This window comes from Anolis carolinensis, chromosome 1 (genome assembly GCF_035594765.1).
Source record: "Anolis carolinensis isolate JA03-04 chromosome 1, rAnoCar3.1.pri, whole genome shotgun sequence".
NCBI classification, from domain to species: Eukaryota; Metazoa; Chordata; class Lepidosauria; order Squamata; family Dactyloidae; genus Anolis; species Anolis carolinensis.
In genome coordinates this window covers 113,764,665-113,784,027 of record NC_085841.1, presented here as the reverse complement: position 1 = coordinate 113,784,027, position 19,363 = coordinate 113,764,665, and the positions used below count along the sequence as shown (strand labels likewise).

Here is a 19,363-nt window from a genome sequence, read left to right as displayed (position 1 = left end):
AAAATTCTGGGAAAGTCAAAAGCTAGCACTGTATAATTGTTGCTGTATAATGAAAAAGAACATCTCTCTTACTGATTTCAGAATTACTTTTGTCTACAAATGAATTGGATGGTTCCTCCTTGATCATTTTGCATATATTACAGTAGTTTTACAGTATTGCACTGGAGTCCAAATATATGGCTAAAGTAGCTGGAAGAGTTATTATTTTGAACCACAACTCCTAGAATCCCCCAGGATCCAAGAATGTAAGAATTTCCAAGCTCTACTAAAGTAACACAGTAGCAGATATACCCTGTATAATAAATCCATGGAAGGTACAAAGTCCCTTTGGAGGTGTCCTCCTTTTGAAATATCATTAATGCTTATTAGTGATACAAAGATAATGAAAAATACAGCTGACAGAGATTAGCTTTATTACTTTATCTTGAAGAAATGCGGGAGAATAGAAGCAGTTGTGCTAACAGGGGAGGGCTTGGGGAAAAGCAACACTCATCAACACAAAACAGGAAATCTACCATGTGCAGCAAAGGTAACTTTCCACATTTGGAAATCTAACAGCTCCAAAATCTAAAATAACCCAAATGACTATGCAGTATTTAAGTTATATGCCTCTAATTATTATGTATAGAATTTCATAACTATAAAGTTTAATAGGACAACCTAGTACTATGTAGTCTAACTCCTAGCAAATGCAGAAATTCACTGTTAAAGAACCCTTGAGAGATGGCCATCCAACCCCTATTTAAACATCTCCAGAGAAGAATCTGTCACCTTCTGATGTCAAACAGCGGTTAATGTTCAGTAAGTTTTTCTGAATATTTAGTTAGGACCTGAAGTATGTACTCCCATCAATGTGTTGGCTCCATCATGGGAGGGTGATATTTAATTCATTTTGACAAACTGCTGGGTGTTTCAATATATATTGATTTGATTTGAATTCTTTTTAATATAGTGGGACCTTGGTATACCCTGGGATTTGGTTCCAGGATACCCTGTGGATATTAAAATCCGTGTATGCTCAAGTCCCACTATGTATGATGATGTAGTAAAATGGTGTGTCCCTTATATAAAATTGCAAAATCAAGGTTGTTTAGAATTTTTATCTTGAATATTTTCAAGCCATGAAACTGTGGATATAGAATCCAGGGACATGGGGGGAACACTGTGAATGAGGATCTTAAATGACGTTCAAAACAAGCAAATAATGGCAACCTTTAACAATTCTTCATTTACCCCACAAAGTTATGTCCGCTTTAGAGATTAAATGTACTATATCCAATGAGTACTTTGACAAAATGCTATACACAAAGACCTCACTTACACACAATGTTGATTTACTAAGAGAAGAAAGATTAAAAGAGAAAAGCCATAATCTCTCAGAGCTCACATAGCAGCACAGCATAAGTGACCTCTTTTGATTTTCCTTTTGCACCCCCTCATTTTCTGCTGGGTAATGCTCAGCATTTCCCCCCTCATGTTACTCGGTTGGTGTGAATGACAAACAGCTGCCACTGAAGGAACAAAGTCACACTACATGCCTGATTTCATCCCACCCATGGGGCTGAAGGGATATTGTTTCTAAACACATGCCTAGAAGCCTGAATTCATTTTTCTGCTTGGGTTTTTTTTCATTCAGAAGCATTCTGTATCTGATCTATGCAAATCAATAAGAAATTAGAGGCTGTAGCGGAAGATGGCAGTTATCAGAAAAATACTGGATATTTCATGATGGATTCCAGATATTTAAACATATGATTGTGATTATGTGTCTCCAACTCATTTCTTGACTTCAAGACATCTTCCATCATTACTAAAGTGACAGAATGGGTTCACAGGAGTTTTGTCACTGCCTTCCTCTGAGGCCATAAGAGAGTGACTTGCTTAAGGTCACCCAGTGGTTTCTTGCTTGGTCCAGGAATTTGAACTCTGGTCTCCCAAATTCCTGGTCCAGCACTCAAATGATTGCAAATATGTTTTATAGATTTAACCAAGTTTTAAAAGGAAGGCAAGAAACGCTATAATGACAAGAGAAGAACACATTCCTAACAACCCTACAATTTAACATAAGGAATCTCCTGGTGGATCAAGCCAAAGGCTCAGCCTATCCAGTTTTCAATTCCTATGTGATTATCCATATACCTCTAGGACAGTGGTTCTCAATCCTAACAGCTGATAAACTGGCTTGGGATTTCTGGGAGTTGTAGACCAAAACACCTGCAGACCTAGAAGTTGAGAACCATTGCTCTAGGACAATGGTTCCCAAACGTATTTGGCCTGCTGCCCCCTTTCCAGAAAAAATATGACTCAGCGCTCCCTGGAAAGGGGGGTGTAGCTTAGAGGGGTGGGTGTGGCTCCTGCTCAAGAAGGCAGGGCTGAGCCTCTCCCCTAGTCCAAGATGCAGGGCTGGGAGGGGGAGGGGGCCACAAAGGGGTGGCCAGGGCTGGGGTGGGCGAAGTTACAAGCTCTGAGGTGGGGCTGAGCTTCTCTCCCTGTCCTGCGCCTGCCAGGACGTGGGGCGGCTAGAGGAGGGGGCGGGGCCTCTATACCCCGCCCACATGTTCTAACAAGTGCCTCAGGGGAGGTATACAGAGGCTCTTGGGAAGAGGCCCTGCCCCTAGCCCTGCCATTTAGTCCTAAAAGGCCTCTCAGGAGAGGTATAGAGCAGGGGTCCCCAAACGATGGCCCGCGGGCCACATACAGCCCATCGAAGCCATTTATCCGGCCCCCAGAGCACAAAGGCAGAAGGGGGTTGGGTTAAATGGCCTAAGGGGTCTCTTCCAACCCTCTTTATTATTATTATTATTATTATTATTATTATTATTATTATTATTATTAACATTGAGGCTAGGTGGCCATCTGTCAGGGGTCCTTTGCCTGTGCTTTTGGTCCACAAAGGCAGAAGGGGGTTGGGATTATTATTATTATTATTGCTTGGTGGCCAACTATAGTCCGGCCCTCCAAAGGTCTGAGAGATTGTGAACTGGCCCCCAGTTTTAAAAGTTTGGGGACCCCTGGTATAGAGTCTTAGCCCTGTCTCTGGCTCTGAGGAAGAAGCCATGCCTACTCCTCTAGCTCCGCCCCCTGCATCCCAACAAGCGCCTCAGGGGCTCAGCCCTGTCTCGGGCACTTGGGAAGAGGCCCTGCCCCTCCCCTGGCCCCGCCCCGTGTCCTAATAGGTGCCATCACCACCCCCCTGGAGCGCTGCAGCGCCCACCAGGGGGCGGTAGCACCCACTTTGGGAATCACTGCTCTAGGAACTACATGTCTCAAATACAGATCTTTTGTGAACAACTTCAAAGGTTGTGAACTCAAAACAGATTCTAGTGTTGAAACTAGAGTTGAAAGAATTATTCCCATATTCTTGCTCTCTATTTCCTGTTTTTTATCAATAAGGGAACATCTCTTCTTAAACTATGACTGTTTAAAAGTCAGGTGTCTTTGATAAATTAAAAAGTTTTTTACTGTCAAAAGACCAAGTTAAAATGGACACATTTAGAGATTACAACAAATGTACAAAGACTTCCACATTTTTTAACTTGCACTTTTGACACCAAAGTCTCCTGATTTTCACTAGAGACTTCTGATGCTTATTGTGAAGGAGCCAGCATATTAGGGTATGATCGCTGATCGCTCCTGCCACTAAATATCTTAAATTAAATATCTGAATTTTGTACATTTCAGAAACTTGCTGAACTTACAGGAACTCAGCTACTTTTAATGAGTGTGGTTAAAAAGTTTCCTAGAATAAGTTTGTCTTATTTGGGTTGCCTTTATTAAAACTGAGAGGGAGTTTTACAGATTGAAACCTCAAGTTTTCAAAAAGGGAATACGGGTGGAACACCCATCCTGTTTTACTACATGTCATGTGAGCGGAAATTTACACATGATGCTCCACCACAGACCTGCTTTCAAATAGTCAATGACTATGTTTTTTCTTAATTAACTCAACTTCACGCCAAGTACACCTTCAAACATTTCCACACAGTCTTATATTTTTTACCCCATTCCTCTTCTCTGGCTGTGTCCTAAGCTGTCAATATGTTTCATAAAAAGAAGTGCCCAGAAATGGAAGTTAATAATCCAGATGAATGGAGCAAAGTCATGGCTTCTCATTGGTTGGGCACCAGACTTTACACTGGCCTTTGAGGTATCTCATAACACACAGCCTCATTTTACTGTGTATGATAAACCCTTATATCCTTTTCACATCTACTGTTGTAGAGTTGGGTGTCGACTCACCTTCTGCTTGTACAAATGATTCTGCCTACCCACAGATAAATTTTTATATTGATCTCTTGCAATACATTTTGTTAATTTTGGCAGAGTTCTCCATTCTAACAAGATTATCTTGAATTACGTTTCTCCCTAAGGTTGCTATCTTGATTTTGCTTAAGTAATTTCTAAAAGTGGTGAACAATAATAGGCAGAATCCTGTAGCATCAACTTGTCACTTCTCTCCACGATGACAAAGTACTGTTGATAAACCCTTTCTCAGTACAACCCATCAAGAAGATTCAATTCCACCCAATAGTAGCATCACTGAAAGCTTTTGCTAAAATCTTGTGAAAAGTTCTGATAAATTAATAGGTACTAGACTCAAAGGATTCCCTTAATTTATCAGAATAGGAACTCTATGACAAATAAAGATATTAGTCTGACATCACATCCTCCTCAGAAACTAATGTAGGTTGTCAGTAATCATAGGTTTTATTATGTAGTATATATGCCTATAGACTGCTGAATAATCTGTTCCTAATTTAAATTCTCGAGATAAGACCACCACCATCCAGGTACACCTGTTGGGGACATGAGAGGGAACCCTCTTGGTGGCTGTTCCCAACTCATGAAATTATTTTTCAATGCTGCTTTTGACTTTTTAACGTGTATTTTTAAAATAAATATTCAATGTAACTGCGTTTTAACTTTTGTTTTTAAAATGTATTGTGCTTTTAAAATGTTGTACACCGTTTTGGATTCCATGTTGAGAAAGAGGCAGGATATATAGGAAATTAAAGGAAGCCCTCCATATTTGCTAGGGTGAGAAGTTTGGGACTTCTGAAAAAGTGAAAAACTGAGAAAAAATGTGGCTTTTCTCTACCTGAGAGACAGTTCTCTGGGAATAGTTAGGTTCTCCAGCATGACTTTATGATCAATTTCTTTTGGAGATGTGTTTGTTCTAGAGATTTCTAGGTCCTTCAGCATGACTCCATGATCTACCTCCGGTGGAAATTAACTATGGAGATACACTGGAGGGCCAGTTGTTTCTAGGGAAGAGAGCATTTTAATCAAATCTGTGAATAATTAAATCCACAAAAGTCAAAATGAAAATAAATAAAGTTTCTCTGACAACATCTTCAAGTATTATAATGGCACTTTATAGCCACCATAGCTGAGTAACCTCCTTCCCTTGAGAACATGATTTATTTGCACTTTTAGCATTTTGGCCTAGATTCTTTGAACCTAATCCATGATTTTAACATTTTATCTTTTATGTGGTTTTTATGACTTGCTTTTATTGTTTGATTATTGGTTTATTGGTTTCATTGTTTTGTTTTTATTGTTCTGTTTGGGCTTGGCCCCATGTAAGCCGCCCCGAGTCCCTTCGGGGAGATGGGGCGGGGTATAAGAATAAAAGTATTATTATTATTATTATTATTATTATTATTATTATTATTATTATTATTATTATATTCAAGGCAAAAAGCATTGAGGACTGGTAATATCCACTTGAAGTGATCTGAAAAGAGACAAGGTCTCAAGGTGTTAAAAAAGATTGTTTTGATTTATTTTATTCAATTAGCCAAATGCATTTTGCACTAGTAATATTTAACAGCTTTCTTCAGGGGCTGCTAAACGACAAAAGGAAGAAAAGGGGACAATACGTAAATAGCAAAAATTACAAAAAGAGTCAAGTTGCAATTTGTTGCAACAGCTATATGTACATAAATACGTACTTATCTTACAACAAAATGCTTGTAAAAATGTCTGTTTTAAAAACACCTATTAACGCAAATTCCTACAAGAACAAAATGTAACTTACAATGCAATTATAAAACTGCCTGTAGTGGTTCCAAAAAAACGTTTTCTGACCTAATATCTGGAAGCTAATAGTTTAAGAAGTAGGAGGCTGCACATTACACTGCTCGCCCTACCTCTTCCCCAATGTGTACCAAAGACGTCATCTTCAAAGCAACCAGGTGGCATTCACCTAGTCTCTACTTTTAGAAGATGAGGGCAATAGCTGTTCACCTCCAGTCTTGTGATACATGACCTATTCTCTTCTAATGATGAACCGTTTTTAGATGAATAATGATTTGTTCGCTTGGGTTTTCTATGACCCCAGATTTGTGTGTGTAATGGGATTAATCCCTGTAGTTAAAAGCTCCCTTTATCAGCAGCAAGGAGGGGTGTGGGGTAGGAAACTAAGTGCTTTCCTTCCACTCAGTTTTCACCTTCAGATATGACTAATGCAGTTTTGCTTTAATTTGCAAAGAAGAGAAGGTAACCCAATGAATCAGATTCTATTCTAAACAGTCTTGGATATTGTTAAAGTAGAAGTATCACGGCACCATGAATGACTCAATCATTTTCCTGAGAGTTATTACTTGCAGCGATGAAGCAATGTTAATTAGATAATGGCCTGCTGCCAGCTAATATTGGCATGACCTACAATACCCTTGGCAGACAGCCACGTATGTCTCTCTATCACACTTTTTGGGAGGGGGCAGGTTAATCTAGATGGGAAGTGGAAACCATTAAAAAAATTCCCAAGTGCTATTTAACTCCTTATCATGAATTAAAAGCTTAATGAAATGCCTTGTTAAAAGGAAGGAAGACTGGCTTCTATGATTAAATAAAGCAAAGAACAACAGGAATAGAGATCAAACCAACTTGACAGTATTAACCTGTTTCTCAGGAAATAATTGATTTGGTTTGAATTTAACATGAGCCATTATGAAGAACATATTCAAAAAAGGTTTCCTTGTGCTGCTCTGCAGGCAAGAAAGGTGTCATGAAGCCCAAATGAGCTTTAGTGAGTGATTGAAACTGAGCATTGGATAAAAAGGAACAGACCCCTTAGTATGACCAAATATACACATGTTGAGTTAGTTTTTTGTTTTTGTTACAGGCTTGGGCTTAGAGCTGGTGTACATTCACCTGGGAGAAAGACCCACTGAACTCATAGGAGTTTAATCCCTGAGTAAACACCGACAGGTCTGCATCATTATGGGACAATTCTTTTTTAAAGTACTAGCTGTGCCCAGCCACGGGTTGCTGTGGCGAAGTCTGGTGGTATGGGAAATAAAGTATTGAGGAATTGGTGGTAGTTAAGGTCAAGGGTAAAGGTTTTCCCCAGACATTAAGTCCAGACGTGTCTTACTCTGGAGGTTGGTGCTCATCTCCATTTCTAAGCCGAAGAGCCGGCGTTGTCCGTAGACTCCTCCAAGGTCATGTGGGATGACTACATGGAGCGGCGTTACCTTACCGCCGGAGCAGTACCTATTGATGCACTCACATTTGCATGTTTTCGAACTTCTGGGTTGGCAGAAGCTGGAGCTAACAGTGGGGGCTCTCTCCGCTCCCCCAATTCAAACCTGTGGCCTTTCAGTCCAGAAGTTCAGCAGTTCAGCGCTTTAACACGCTGCGCCATCAGGGGATATTATTTCCTAAAGGTTGTGAATATACAATATTTCTGATTGGTTTTTTTTTGTTTGTTGGAGGCAAGTATGAATGCTGCAATTAGGAAAAATGATTAGGATGTAATGGCCTTGCAGCTTTAAAGCCTGGCTGTTTCCTCCCTGAGTGAATTTTTTGTTGGGAGGTGTTAGCTGGCTCTGATTGTTTCCTGTCTAGAATTCCCTTGTTTTCAGAGTGGTGTTGTTTGCGATATTTTATGTGCTTCTACTGTCTGTGGCCCTGAGAAAACAGAGGATTTTCCAGACTTTGATGATGGGAATACTTTGTTGGGAGGTGTTAGCTGGCCCTGATTGTTTCCTGTCTGGAATTCCCTTGTTTTCAGAGTGGTGTTGTTTGCGATATTTTATGTGCTTCTACTGTCTGTGGCCCTGAGAAAACAGGATTTGCCAGACTTTGATGATGGGAATACTTTGTTGGGAGGTGTTAGCTGGCCCTGATTGTTTCCTGTGTGGAATTCCCCTGTTTATTTACTGTCCTGGTTTTAGAGATTATATTGTTCTGCATTATTCTATCCCAGTAATTATTTCATATTAAAGAAGAATCTCACTTATCCAACATTCGCTTATACAATGTTCTGGATTATCCAACGCAGTCTGCCTTTTCATAATCAATGTTTTTGTAGTCAGTGTTTTAAATTCATTGTGATATTTTAGTGGTAAATTTGTAAATACAGTACAGTAGAGTCTCACTTATCCAACATAAACGGGCCGGCAGAACATTGGATAAGCAAATATGTTGGATAATGAGGAATTAAGGATAACCCTATTAAACATCAAATTAAGTTATGATTTTACAAATTAAGCACCAAAACATCATGTTAGACAACAAATTTGACAGAAAAAGTAGTTCAGTACACAGTAATGCTATATAGTAATTACTGTATTTATGAATTTAGCACCAAAATATCACGATATATTGAAAGCATTGACTACAAAAATGCGTTGGATAATCCAGAACGTTGGATAAGCGAGTGTTGGATAAGTGAGACTCTACTGTAAATACTACATAGCATTACTGCACATGGAACTACTTTTTCTGTCAAATTTGTTGTATAATATGATGTTTTGGTGCTTAATTTGTATAACGATTACCTAATTTGATGTTTAATTGGCTTTTCCTGAATCCCTTCTTATTATCCAACATATTCACTTATCCTGCCGGCCTGTTTACGTTGGATAAGTGAGACTCTACTGTATATTTCTAATCTTATATTATCTGCTCAGAACTGGATAATCTGAGGCCCCTTCTTCACAGCTGTATAAAATGCACACTGAAGTGGATTATATGGTAGTGCGGAGTCAAGATAATCCAGTGGAAAGCAGATAATATAAGATTATAAATGGGTTATATAGCTGTGTGGAAGGGCCTTGGGTCTACACTGCCATATAATCCAGTGCAAATTAGATAATCTGTGGAAGAAGTCTAAGTGAGGCCTAAATCTGCCTGGCCCCTAACCTGGCTGTCCCTTGGTTGCTAGGCAACCAAGTGGGCAGAGATTAGCCCTCTAAACTGGCAGCAATTGGATAAAAAAATTATTGCTCTCCCTCTAATTAGGACTTTATTTTTCTTTTCTTTTTGTTGTATCAACCTTGAGGCGTGGATGATGGGTTGTGTTGTCAAATTTTGAGGTTGGGGGGCCTGTACTTTTGTTGTTTTGTGAATTGCCGTGATGCCATCACTCTTTTATATATATAGATTAGAATTCTACAATGGAGTAGTCTTAACATTTTGTAAGCCTTTCTGGGTTTCTGCTAGTTTCTTCCCTCCTGAATTTTGCTAAAAGAACAAAAACAAAACAAAACATGCTTCCCTTCCATTAGAGCTCTGAACTCATAGAATCATAGAATAATAGAGTTGGAAGAGACAACATGGGTTATCTAATCCAACCCCCTGCCATGCAGAAAAAGCACAATCAAAGTATCCCTGACAGATAGCTATCTGGCCTCTGTTTAAAAGTTTCTAAGGAAGGAGCTTCCACTACATTCCGAGGCAGAGAGTTCCACTGTTGAACAGCTTGTATGGTCAGGAAGTTCTTCCTAATGTTCAGTGGAATTTCCTTTCCTGTCTTTGAACCCATTGCTCCTAGTCCTAGTTTCAAGGGTAGCAAAAAACAACTCTGCTCCCTCTTCCTTATGACACCCTTTCACATATTAACTACAGTTATTTATTCTAAATCAAATAGCTGATGTTCTGTACTGCAGTTACAGGTGCCTAACCTAAAGCTATGGGTCCATTACTGCTCCATATTCAAGAAGACTAGCTAGTCACAATTTTGGCACTGTTGTCATGCTTGTTAATGCCTCCCTAAGCCCACCTTAACAAGCAGCAGCTGCATTTAGTGAAGGGGATCTTTCCAGTGATCGATGAGAACAAAGGAGGATAATGTTTCTACCCCTCCCACAAGTGATCAAGGAGGGCAACAATCAGAAGGAGCTCAGCACAACTGCTCACCACGCACTTGTTTGCTGGAAAGAGAGGGTAGAAACACTCTCCTCTGGTGCCCCAATCACAGGCTGAATAGACCTCTATATCTCTTATTGTCTAGTAAAAGTAGGTTTGGGGGAAAGGGTTTGGCTAGGAGATGTTAGTTACACATTTGGCACAGAATATTCAATAATGTTTGTAAATACAAAATACTTCACAAGGTCTTTTTGAAGTAAAACCAACAGTCACAGCATTAGTAAACGAAGCAGCAATATGCCATAAAAACACAATACTTAATAATAATGTTCTGCTCTCTGATGTGGTTAAACAATAATGCAGCACCACTCTCAGCTTCATAACTAACTGAGTAACCTGGCCTTTAACATCAGACTCAAATTTATAAAACAAATGCAAGGCATGAAAAAACAGACTCTTACAGTTGTAAATTCATGCCTAACAGGCTCCCCTGCTCAGTGCATTGTTCCTGCCCAAAATCAGCAGCGATCACGAAAAAAAGTAGGCAGCGATCACCAAGATTCCTGCTACAACTGAAATACAGTGGTGGCTCTCTATGGGGCAGGGCGGTGCCAGGGTATTTTCCCATTCTGCAGACTCACAGGAGAGAACATCCTTCCTGTAAGGGAGGAAGAAAAGGGAGGTTGGGGTTGTGCGTGAGTATGTCATGGAGAAAACTCTTTTTTGTGCAAAGGTTTTGTTCTGGGTTATAAACGATATAGCCAACATACCACAAAAACTGACCTTATCTGCCTCACCCAAGCAGCACAAGTAATCATTGTGTTGGTTGGAAATGAGAATTTTTCCTGTGCAAATGCTGTACTTCTTAATAGAGTGTAAGAAAACACATACACCCCTGCTCAAGAAACAACAAAGGAGGAGACTAGAGTGGGCTCTTGGTATTGGAGAGGTTTGGTTTCAGGACCCCCATGGATACCTAAATCCATGGATGCTCAAGTTCTATTACAAGCAAAAGTGTAGTAAAATGGTGTTCCTTATATAAAACAGCAAAACCAAAGTTTGATTTTTGAAATTTTTGAATGATTGAATCCATGGATGCAGAATCCAAGGACATGGAGAGCCGAATGTACATTATTGTAAACTACTTTATGGAGACTTTTTGCCATGAAAAGCAAGCTATAAATTCCTAACAAAAGGAATATAAGTGAAAATCAGACTAAACAATGGGGAGGGTCTGATTCAAATTGTAACAAAAGCTCTTTGTAATTAACACATAAAAAAGAAACTTCTTAAAACTGCTATTTTGATGCTAGTCGTCATTGAGGAGATGTGCACTTTCTTTTTCTTGAAAAAACCCCCAGCAACTCTGGAAAGGTTGAAGAAGTTCTCAATGTAGACAGCAGGTTTTGGGTTAGTGAGATTGAACAAGGATCACAGAGAACTCAATTATCACCTTGATGTAGCACAGCAGATTCTCACAGTACACAGGTAAATGCATACTTGTTTCCAGGGGTTTTTTATTCATAATTATTGCTCACTGGCACACTCTACTCCAATTAGAATATTTTAAGTTTGAAAAGACGTAACAGGTTTTTGTAAGGGCCATGTTCCTAGAGGGCTGGAAGAGACAGGTAGCAGAAGGCAGGAAACGTGAGGAAATGAAAGAGGCCAAATAACACACATATGCTCCAAGCCCCAACCACTGCCAGTACTGCCAAATAGCTCTTCATTTTGGAGCCTTCTGGCAGCTCCTTTTAAATAAGGGAAATTTCTCACCTTACAATTTCAAACATGCAGATGGATTCTTGTACAATGCGAGATAGTCCCAGAACTTGTAAACATTTCTGTGTTTTGGATAGTGGTCATGCTGGTTGAAGAGATCCTGGGAGTAAAAGATCCCAAGCTCAGGATCTTCCAGCACTAGTTAACTCTTCTGAATGGAAATTTTGCAGATCTGTGTTTATCCCCCCTCTGCCCTGAAAGAATCTAGTGCCACTATTCTCAAATTACAAAATACAGCTGGTACTCCACATTTGCAGGTTAACAAGTGATGAGTGGAAGATGCTGCAGTGAATCTGCTCTGCGACATTTAAAACTATCCAGTACTAGACTTAGTGCTTATTTTCAACCAGAGAAATTTGCAAACATTTTATTTCAATTTTTTTTAAGTAAAGTGTAACTACCTGTAACCAAAAGAACCCCAATAACTCTATCTTGAACCACAAATTCTCGGCTTCAAGACTACTTTTCTTGATAAAGAAGAATGCTCTGAATTTAGGAGAAGGCCTGCTGAGTACCTTGTTCTCTTTGTTACTTTATTTGAAGCATGGTTCTTCTCTCTGTAATCAGACAGGATTCAGGAGAATAATTGAAAGTATTCAAAACACCTTCCAAACTCTATCCTTAGTAGCCTATTGACGTGTCCAGCTTTGTAGGGACTAAAACTAACTCTTGGTGTATTTTATTACTAGATTTATACAGCTATAATTCTATAAAACAGTATTTCTATGACATTGCCATTTGCATAGTGTTCTGCTATGTCTCACCTGGTTACCATTTCTGAGGTGTTTTTTCTGCAAAGAAAAAACAACACAAAACAAACATACTACAAGGGGGAAAGATTTCCTAAGAATTATTCATGTTTGGGAGTGGGGTACTTTTCTGTTCCAAACAATGTAAGTGATGGGGTAAAAAATATTCCCCTTAAAAAGCAAAAACAAAAATAAATCCAGGGAAGCAGAATCAAGTGCCTTTGATATGATACCACATGCACAAAGTTTTGTTTTTGTTCAAGGTCAGAGCTTAGAAAAGGACATTTTTTGGGTGGCATATCTCAGAGCTGCCCATGCTGGCTGTTAGGATTCTGGTAGATATGTTTTCCAACCTTTGTTTACTGAAATTGTGCTTGTAGTATGCAGAACTTATACTTCTCTCTCTTTTTTAAAAAAGTACTGGATGAGTGATTATGTTCACAGAGTTCTTTGAACTTTCCCCTTCTTTTCCCCTTTCTTCCTACTTGACACCTCCTTGACCCAGCTTGGCAAGTTCCTTTGCTCTTCTTCACATCACCCTGCAAACCATGGAAAGTTTGATGACATATAATATCCTACCTTCTCTCTCAGAAATAATGCTCACTCTCAGAGTCACGGCATGTGTGGGACTTTTAAGATTTATCTTTTTAAAGATCTTTAGGATTTATCTTTTTAGGAACCTTGAGCTGCCCTTGAGTCTGTCTCTTTGCTGTCATCTTAGAAGGTTTTCTATGAATGTGTCAGAAGGATGATGACATACTGTACCTCCTCTGGCAGGCTGACGACCAGGTCATTTTCCGTCTGCCCCACCAACACCTGCAAGAAGTATTCACTGCACGCGGCCAGCACAGCCCGGTGGGCTCGGTACTCTTTCCCCTCCACAATCAAAGTCACATCACAGAGAATATCCTGCTTCCGTTGGTCATTGAGGCACAGGAGGATATTGGTACAATGGACTGTTGACTCATACACATACATGGGGGATTCAGTCTTCTCATCCACAGACATTCCGTTCACACCCTAAAATAGAAACAACAAACAATAAGGGAGAGATGTAAGGACTGGAGCAAAGTTATCATGCAGCTAGCAAAGAAAGGAAGATTACATCATGATTTCTGTGTCCTGCATGGTTTAGCCAGCTCTCTGCAAAAACTGCTGATCAGCACTTTAATTCTTAGCTGGAACAAAGAGCTCAAGAAATCTCTCTATCTTTCTCTTCCTCTATAAGCACTATAAGCTTTTACTCTAGCCACTTAGTTGGCTCTTTCCATACAATATTGAATGAGAGATGTGGCACATGTTCTTTAAAAAAAATGCTGAAGGCCATCAATCAACACTGTTTTAATAAATATGAAACTGCTTGGAAGGTTGGGGTGAGTGAAAAGGAGATCCAATAAAAACATCTGAGAATACATTTTTCACAGAAGCAGGCTATTTAACTCATAGTCTGTGCCTTTTAGAATTGCGGCACCAAAGTAGAGTTTATGCATACTATTTAGAGTAAGCAGTTTGACACAACAACCCATGGAAATCTACTTTTGAAATTTGTATTATAGCACACACAACATTTATCAATGTAACAAGACTGGGGCAGCGGATCTGTGAGTTAAGGGTTTGTGTGTTTAGAAAATTAACATCTAAACAGTATAAGAAGAGCAAGCATGGTGCAATGGTTTGAATGCCGGTCAAGCTGTATATGGGAGATAAATGACAGCAAATCATCTACATTTGGGACAAGTGACATATCTAAGATAAATGACAGGTTATTCTTCAAATACACTGTTCAGATTTGTTCATGCTTTCATGCCATACAAAATCACATACAGATGTAAAATATACAATGCAGAAAGGGCGATAAAAGTGATTAGTAAATTGGCAAGATAAGGAGAGCTTGCCAGAAAGGATGCTGTTGTAAGAAGAACATAAATAAAAGGTGACATCATTCTATACCACTAATGAAAGGCAAAAGAGATTAAATGAATGCCCTCATTTCAAAGAATGAAAGAGCATATTCCCTCTCCCCATACCTATAAAGGAGATTTCGTCTGAGAGACTGGGCACAGCTAAGGATTCATAAATTTAGTTGCCACAGCAACTGTTCCTCTACCCCCCACGTCATCCCCCCCCCATTTCACACTAGTCTTCAGAAAAAAACACTGTGAGAAGTCACAGATGAGATACTATTGCTCTCACAGAACCCAGGAAAGTTACTTTTTGATTATAGCTCCTGCTGTTCACCACCTAGAATTCCTATGCAGGTTGGAGGGTTGTGGGAGTCATAGTCCCTAAAATAATGTGTCCAAACTCTGTTATCTCATGTTCTTATTTATTTAAAGCATTTTTACCCTGTTATTTGGCTGAAAGGACTCCCTGAGTAGCTAACAGATATCAGTAGCAAGTCCTCATCCTTAGGTACATAGTCCAAAAGTCACAATAGACAAGAAAGGGAAAGACAGAGAAAAGGGCAGACATCAATTCTTTAAACTCATAATTCCAATTGTGACTAACTATGGTGGAAACAGTTAATGTAGATTGACATAATGGCAGCTGGTTCAGTAATACTTGAAGAAAGCCAGCAACAGCTGGTCTTGATGGAACTGCCATGCTGTCTCCTCTCCTTCTGCTATGGAGCCCACTGAAATGAACTGTAACTCTAAATGAGCCTGTCCTCATCTTGAACTCCCGTTATCGCTAACCAATGGTCATACAGGCATTGGCTGAGGACGGTTGTAGTCCAGAACAACTGGGAGATTCTGGTTGGGGAACAAGTGGCCCATATGATGGGTTCTAAGGGTTCTAAGTACACTTACAATCAAGTATCTCTCCTGTCTGAAATGTAGATGTAGCATATCTCTATAGTTCAGACCATTCTGAGAGGTTCTGAAGTGCCATCAAGGAGCAGTTATTTTTCCTGAGTTCTTTGGGCCTGAGAGGCATCTTGGGAAGGGGCCAGGTTGGTCGATAAACCACTGATATGGGGTAGCTAATTGTTCATTCTAAATTTTTCCATGGGACATTTTTATTTCTAAGCAACAACAGTGACAACAATGTGAAGAACTATTTTATAATAACAAAAGTCACTACAGGTTGGGTATACCTTATTTGAAATACTCCAAAATTGCCCACATGAGTGGCTGAGATAGTGACACCTTTGCTTCCTACTGGATCCACGTACACTTCGTTTCGTGCACAAAATTACTAAAACTATTTTGTATAAAATTACCTTTAGGCGATATCTCTGTGTGTATATGTGTATGTGTGTGTGTATATACAAAACTTAAATGCATTTTGTGTTTAGACATGGGTCCCTTCTCCAAGATGTCTGCAAGTATTTGAAAAATCCCCTCCCCAAATAATCTTAAATATAGAACAGTTCTGGATGTTCTACAATATTCATGCAGAGCAACTTAATTAAAATATTTACAAAGGGAATTATGATCATGATAGTTTTAGGAGGTAAATCTTTCAAGTCTGAAGTTCTGCTAGAAATCTTAATGTAAGATATAAACTGGGTCAAAATATCTGCATAACTATGGTAACAAGAATACTAGTCGTAACACCAATAATACAAGTATTTATCAGCATATACCCTAGCTAATTCTCCATGCGCTACTCAAACATCATTTCCCAGTGGGATGTTTTCCTCTGAAGTTCCTGTTTGTTGTGCAGGAGACAGGATTATTGGACTGTGTTAAAATTCATTAAGAGCTTAGTGAGGTAGCGAGTAAACCACTTTTTTAAATTGAAAAAAACACCCCACTTTCTGCTAAAATAAACATAACTGTGAAGCCAACATTTATTTAGGTTTTTAAATTTTTTAAAACTCCAAATTGATTAGTAATTACAACATCCAAAAACATGAGCATAAAGATAGAAATCGTGAAATGTAATTTGTACATTATGATTCTTTAGCTGTTGCAAGTATGATACAAGACTGATCTAGATTAATAATTAATTCAGCAATAACGTATCAGGAAAAGATAATTATACAGTACAACAGTTCTCACGCTGATTTCTGTAATTATAGATTACAACAGTGTTAGCAATTTTAAAAAGGTTAGGGAGCAGCCATAATTTGCCATGTCATCTTCGGATGCATTAATATCTCTTGGAGCACCAGGGATAATTGGAAATACAACAGTGGGCTAAGGAGGACTGTGGGGTCTTGCTTTTATGCCCACTAACAAATGTGTAATGCATCAGTACAACTGCACCCACCAGCCACAGACAAAAAGTGAGCTATCTATAAGACTAGGGGTAATTCAAATAACGAAACAATGACTTCAAAACTTAACAAGCTAATTGTTGCTGATTTTAACATGGCAGATTCAAGTACATAGCTCCCCTTTTCATTGAAATCAATGGGAGACAGAAGCGGCAGCTTGAAAACCACAGTAGAAGGAGGGAGAAAAGCAGGTAAGCGCTTACTGAACAGTAAATACAAAAAGGGATGTAATGAGACATAAAAGAAAGTGGTACCAAGGTTGAAGAGCATCTGAAACAAGCCCAAGATGCTTGACTCTGATGCAGGAAGTAAACAAAGCCTCTGGCAAAATGAACACTCATGCCACATTTTCAGTGTGCAGAGTTCTTACTAGAGCTATCCGGCCTGCTTTACAAAAGGTGTATAAATTAATCATTACTGATAAAAGGAAAAGCCAGGTTGTGTGAGACTTTGGGTATTCCAAGGGGAACAAAATATTTTTAAGATTTAAAAGGGTATTTAAAAAAAGGTATACAAGGTTATTCTGATTTGCTCATCTCCAAGGCTAAATATATAACATGTTGATGTGAAAGAAGTGGTTTGAGCACACACAGGTTTACCTGAAAACATAGGAAATGCAGTCAAGATGCTCAAATCCTTTCTGACACACTTAAAGCACAATATTCAAGAAGAAGCATTTGAGCTCCCTCCCAGCCCCATTCCTGTTTGTTCTCTTGCCAGGTAATAATAACGATCTCTCGAGTGTAATAATTCAAGAGACAAAATGAAAATACAGTAGGCTACGTCACCAACATGGATGATAGCTTTCCCTCAAGAAATTTTTAATACATGGCGGGTTTTCAGTTACAAGAAATGTTGGTGGCCTTAGTTTAGCTAAAAACAAACACAGAATTTATTTTCGTCAGCAAAATAATGATTGCTTTCCCTTCAAACTTATGTAGTTGCCATCTTTAATGGCTGGCGCAATAAAGGCTTTGGGAAAACTAAGTCTTAAGCTTGTAGATGTCTGTATCAACGAAGCAAACCCAAAATCACTTCTGAGAATGGCAAAATGATTCCAAGTATGCAAATACTTGTTTCAATAAGCCAACTGGTTTAGTATGAGGCAAGAACAGCAGAAATACGTTGTGGTGTAATGAACTGAATGTTGGACTAGGTTTATGGACAACCAGGGTTCAAATTCTTGCTCAACCGCAGAAACCCACTGTGGCGCCTTGGGCAGGTCATTAATTACTCTCCCCTTAATAAATAAAACTCCAGGATAGAGTTGTCCTAAGTTACAGCTGACTTGAAGGCACCTAACAATATCAACAGCAAAAACGCTGAGAAATCTGGATTGTCCATCAACACAATGAGGTTGAGTTGTAAGCCAAAACCAAGTAGTGGCTTATGATTCTGATTTGCTAGAGGGAAAACTGGAGAAGCAATAATGCTAAACAAAACTATGACTGTGAGATTCATACCTTTCCCACTTCTCCTTTCAGCACAAGCTAAGCAGGTATGCTAACTCAAGTGAGAATATTTTTTATAATTCTATCTTATTATGATACCTGGATGAACTCAGTGAGTTGCTTCTGGATGATACATAGATCCTTAGGTAAAGGTAAATGTTTTCCCCTGACATTAAGTCTACTTGTGTCCAACTCTGGGGGTTGGGGCTCATCACCATTTCTAAGACGAAGAGCCGGTGTTGTCCGTCAACACCTCCAAGGTTATGTGGCTGGCATGACTGCATGGAATGCTGTTACCTTCCCGCCAGAATGGTTCCTATTGATCTACTCACATTGCATGTTTTCAAACTGCCAGGTTGGCAGAAGCTGGGGCTAACAGCGGGAGCTCACTCCACTCCCTGGATTCAAACTGTTGACCTTTCGATCAGCAAGTTCAGTAGCTCAGCGGTTTAACTCATTGCACCACTGGGGGCTCCACATAGATACTTATAGGTGTTCAGATATCCCTACATTTTTTTTTCTTGGTTGCCCAGTTTTATACATAAGGGACCAATTGGTATAGTTGCCAAAGATGTTCCAGCATGGCTAATAATCTATTTTATTTCATGATAATACAATATTAAGATGCAAACTCTTCTTCTGGGTAGTACTGGGTGCATCTAAGTAAATGTAAAGGTAGAATTACCTGTAGAATTAATGGCATTTAATAACACTTTAACTGTCAAGGCTCAATGCTACAACATATACTGTATAGGGTTGTTGTATGTTTTCCGGGCTGTATGGCCATGTTCTAGAAGTATTCTCTCCTGACATTTCGCCCACATCTATGGCAGGCATCCTCACAACCTCTGAGGATGCCTGTCATAGATGTGGGCGAAATGTCAGGAGAGAATACTTCTTGAACATGGCCATACAGCCCGGAAAACATACAACAACCCCGTGATCCCGGCCATGAAAGCCTTCAACAACATATACTGTATAGTATTCTCTGCCAAAGAGTGTTGGTGCCTCACCAAACCACAAATCCCAGAAATCCAAAGCATTAAGCCATGGGAGTT

At 39.3% G+C, this 19,363-nt stretch overlaps 1 protein-coding gene across 7 annotated transcripts in view; it reads right to left on the bottom strand.

Moving 5' to 3' along the window:
* bach2 (BTB domain and CNC homolog 2) overlaps window positions 1-19,363 on the bottom strand; it is a 252,056-nt gene that overhangs the window by 56,202 nt on the left and 176,491 nt on the right. For all 7 annotated transcript variants that reach the window (XM_062980740.1, XM_062980732.1, XM_062980714.1 and 4 more), the window contains one exon: window positions 13,395-13,649. In XM_062980740.1, the coding sequence (XP_062836810.1) occupies window positions 13,395-13,637 (243 nt within the window). In that variant the 5' untranslated portion in view covers window positions 13,638-13,649. The remainder of the gene's footprint in view (window positions 1-13,394; window positions 13,650-19,363) is intronic.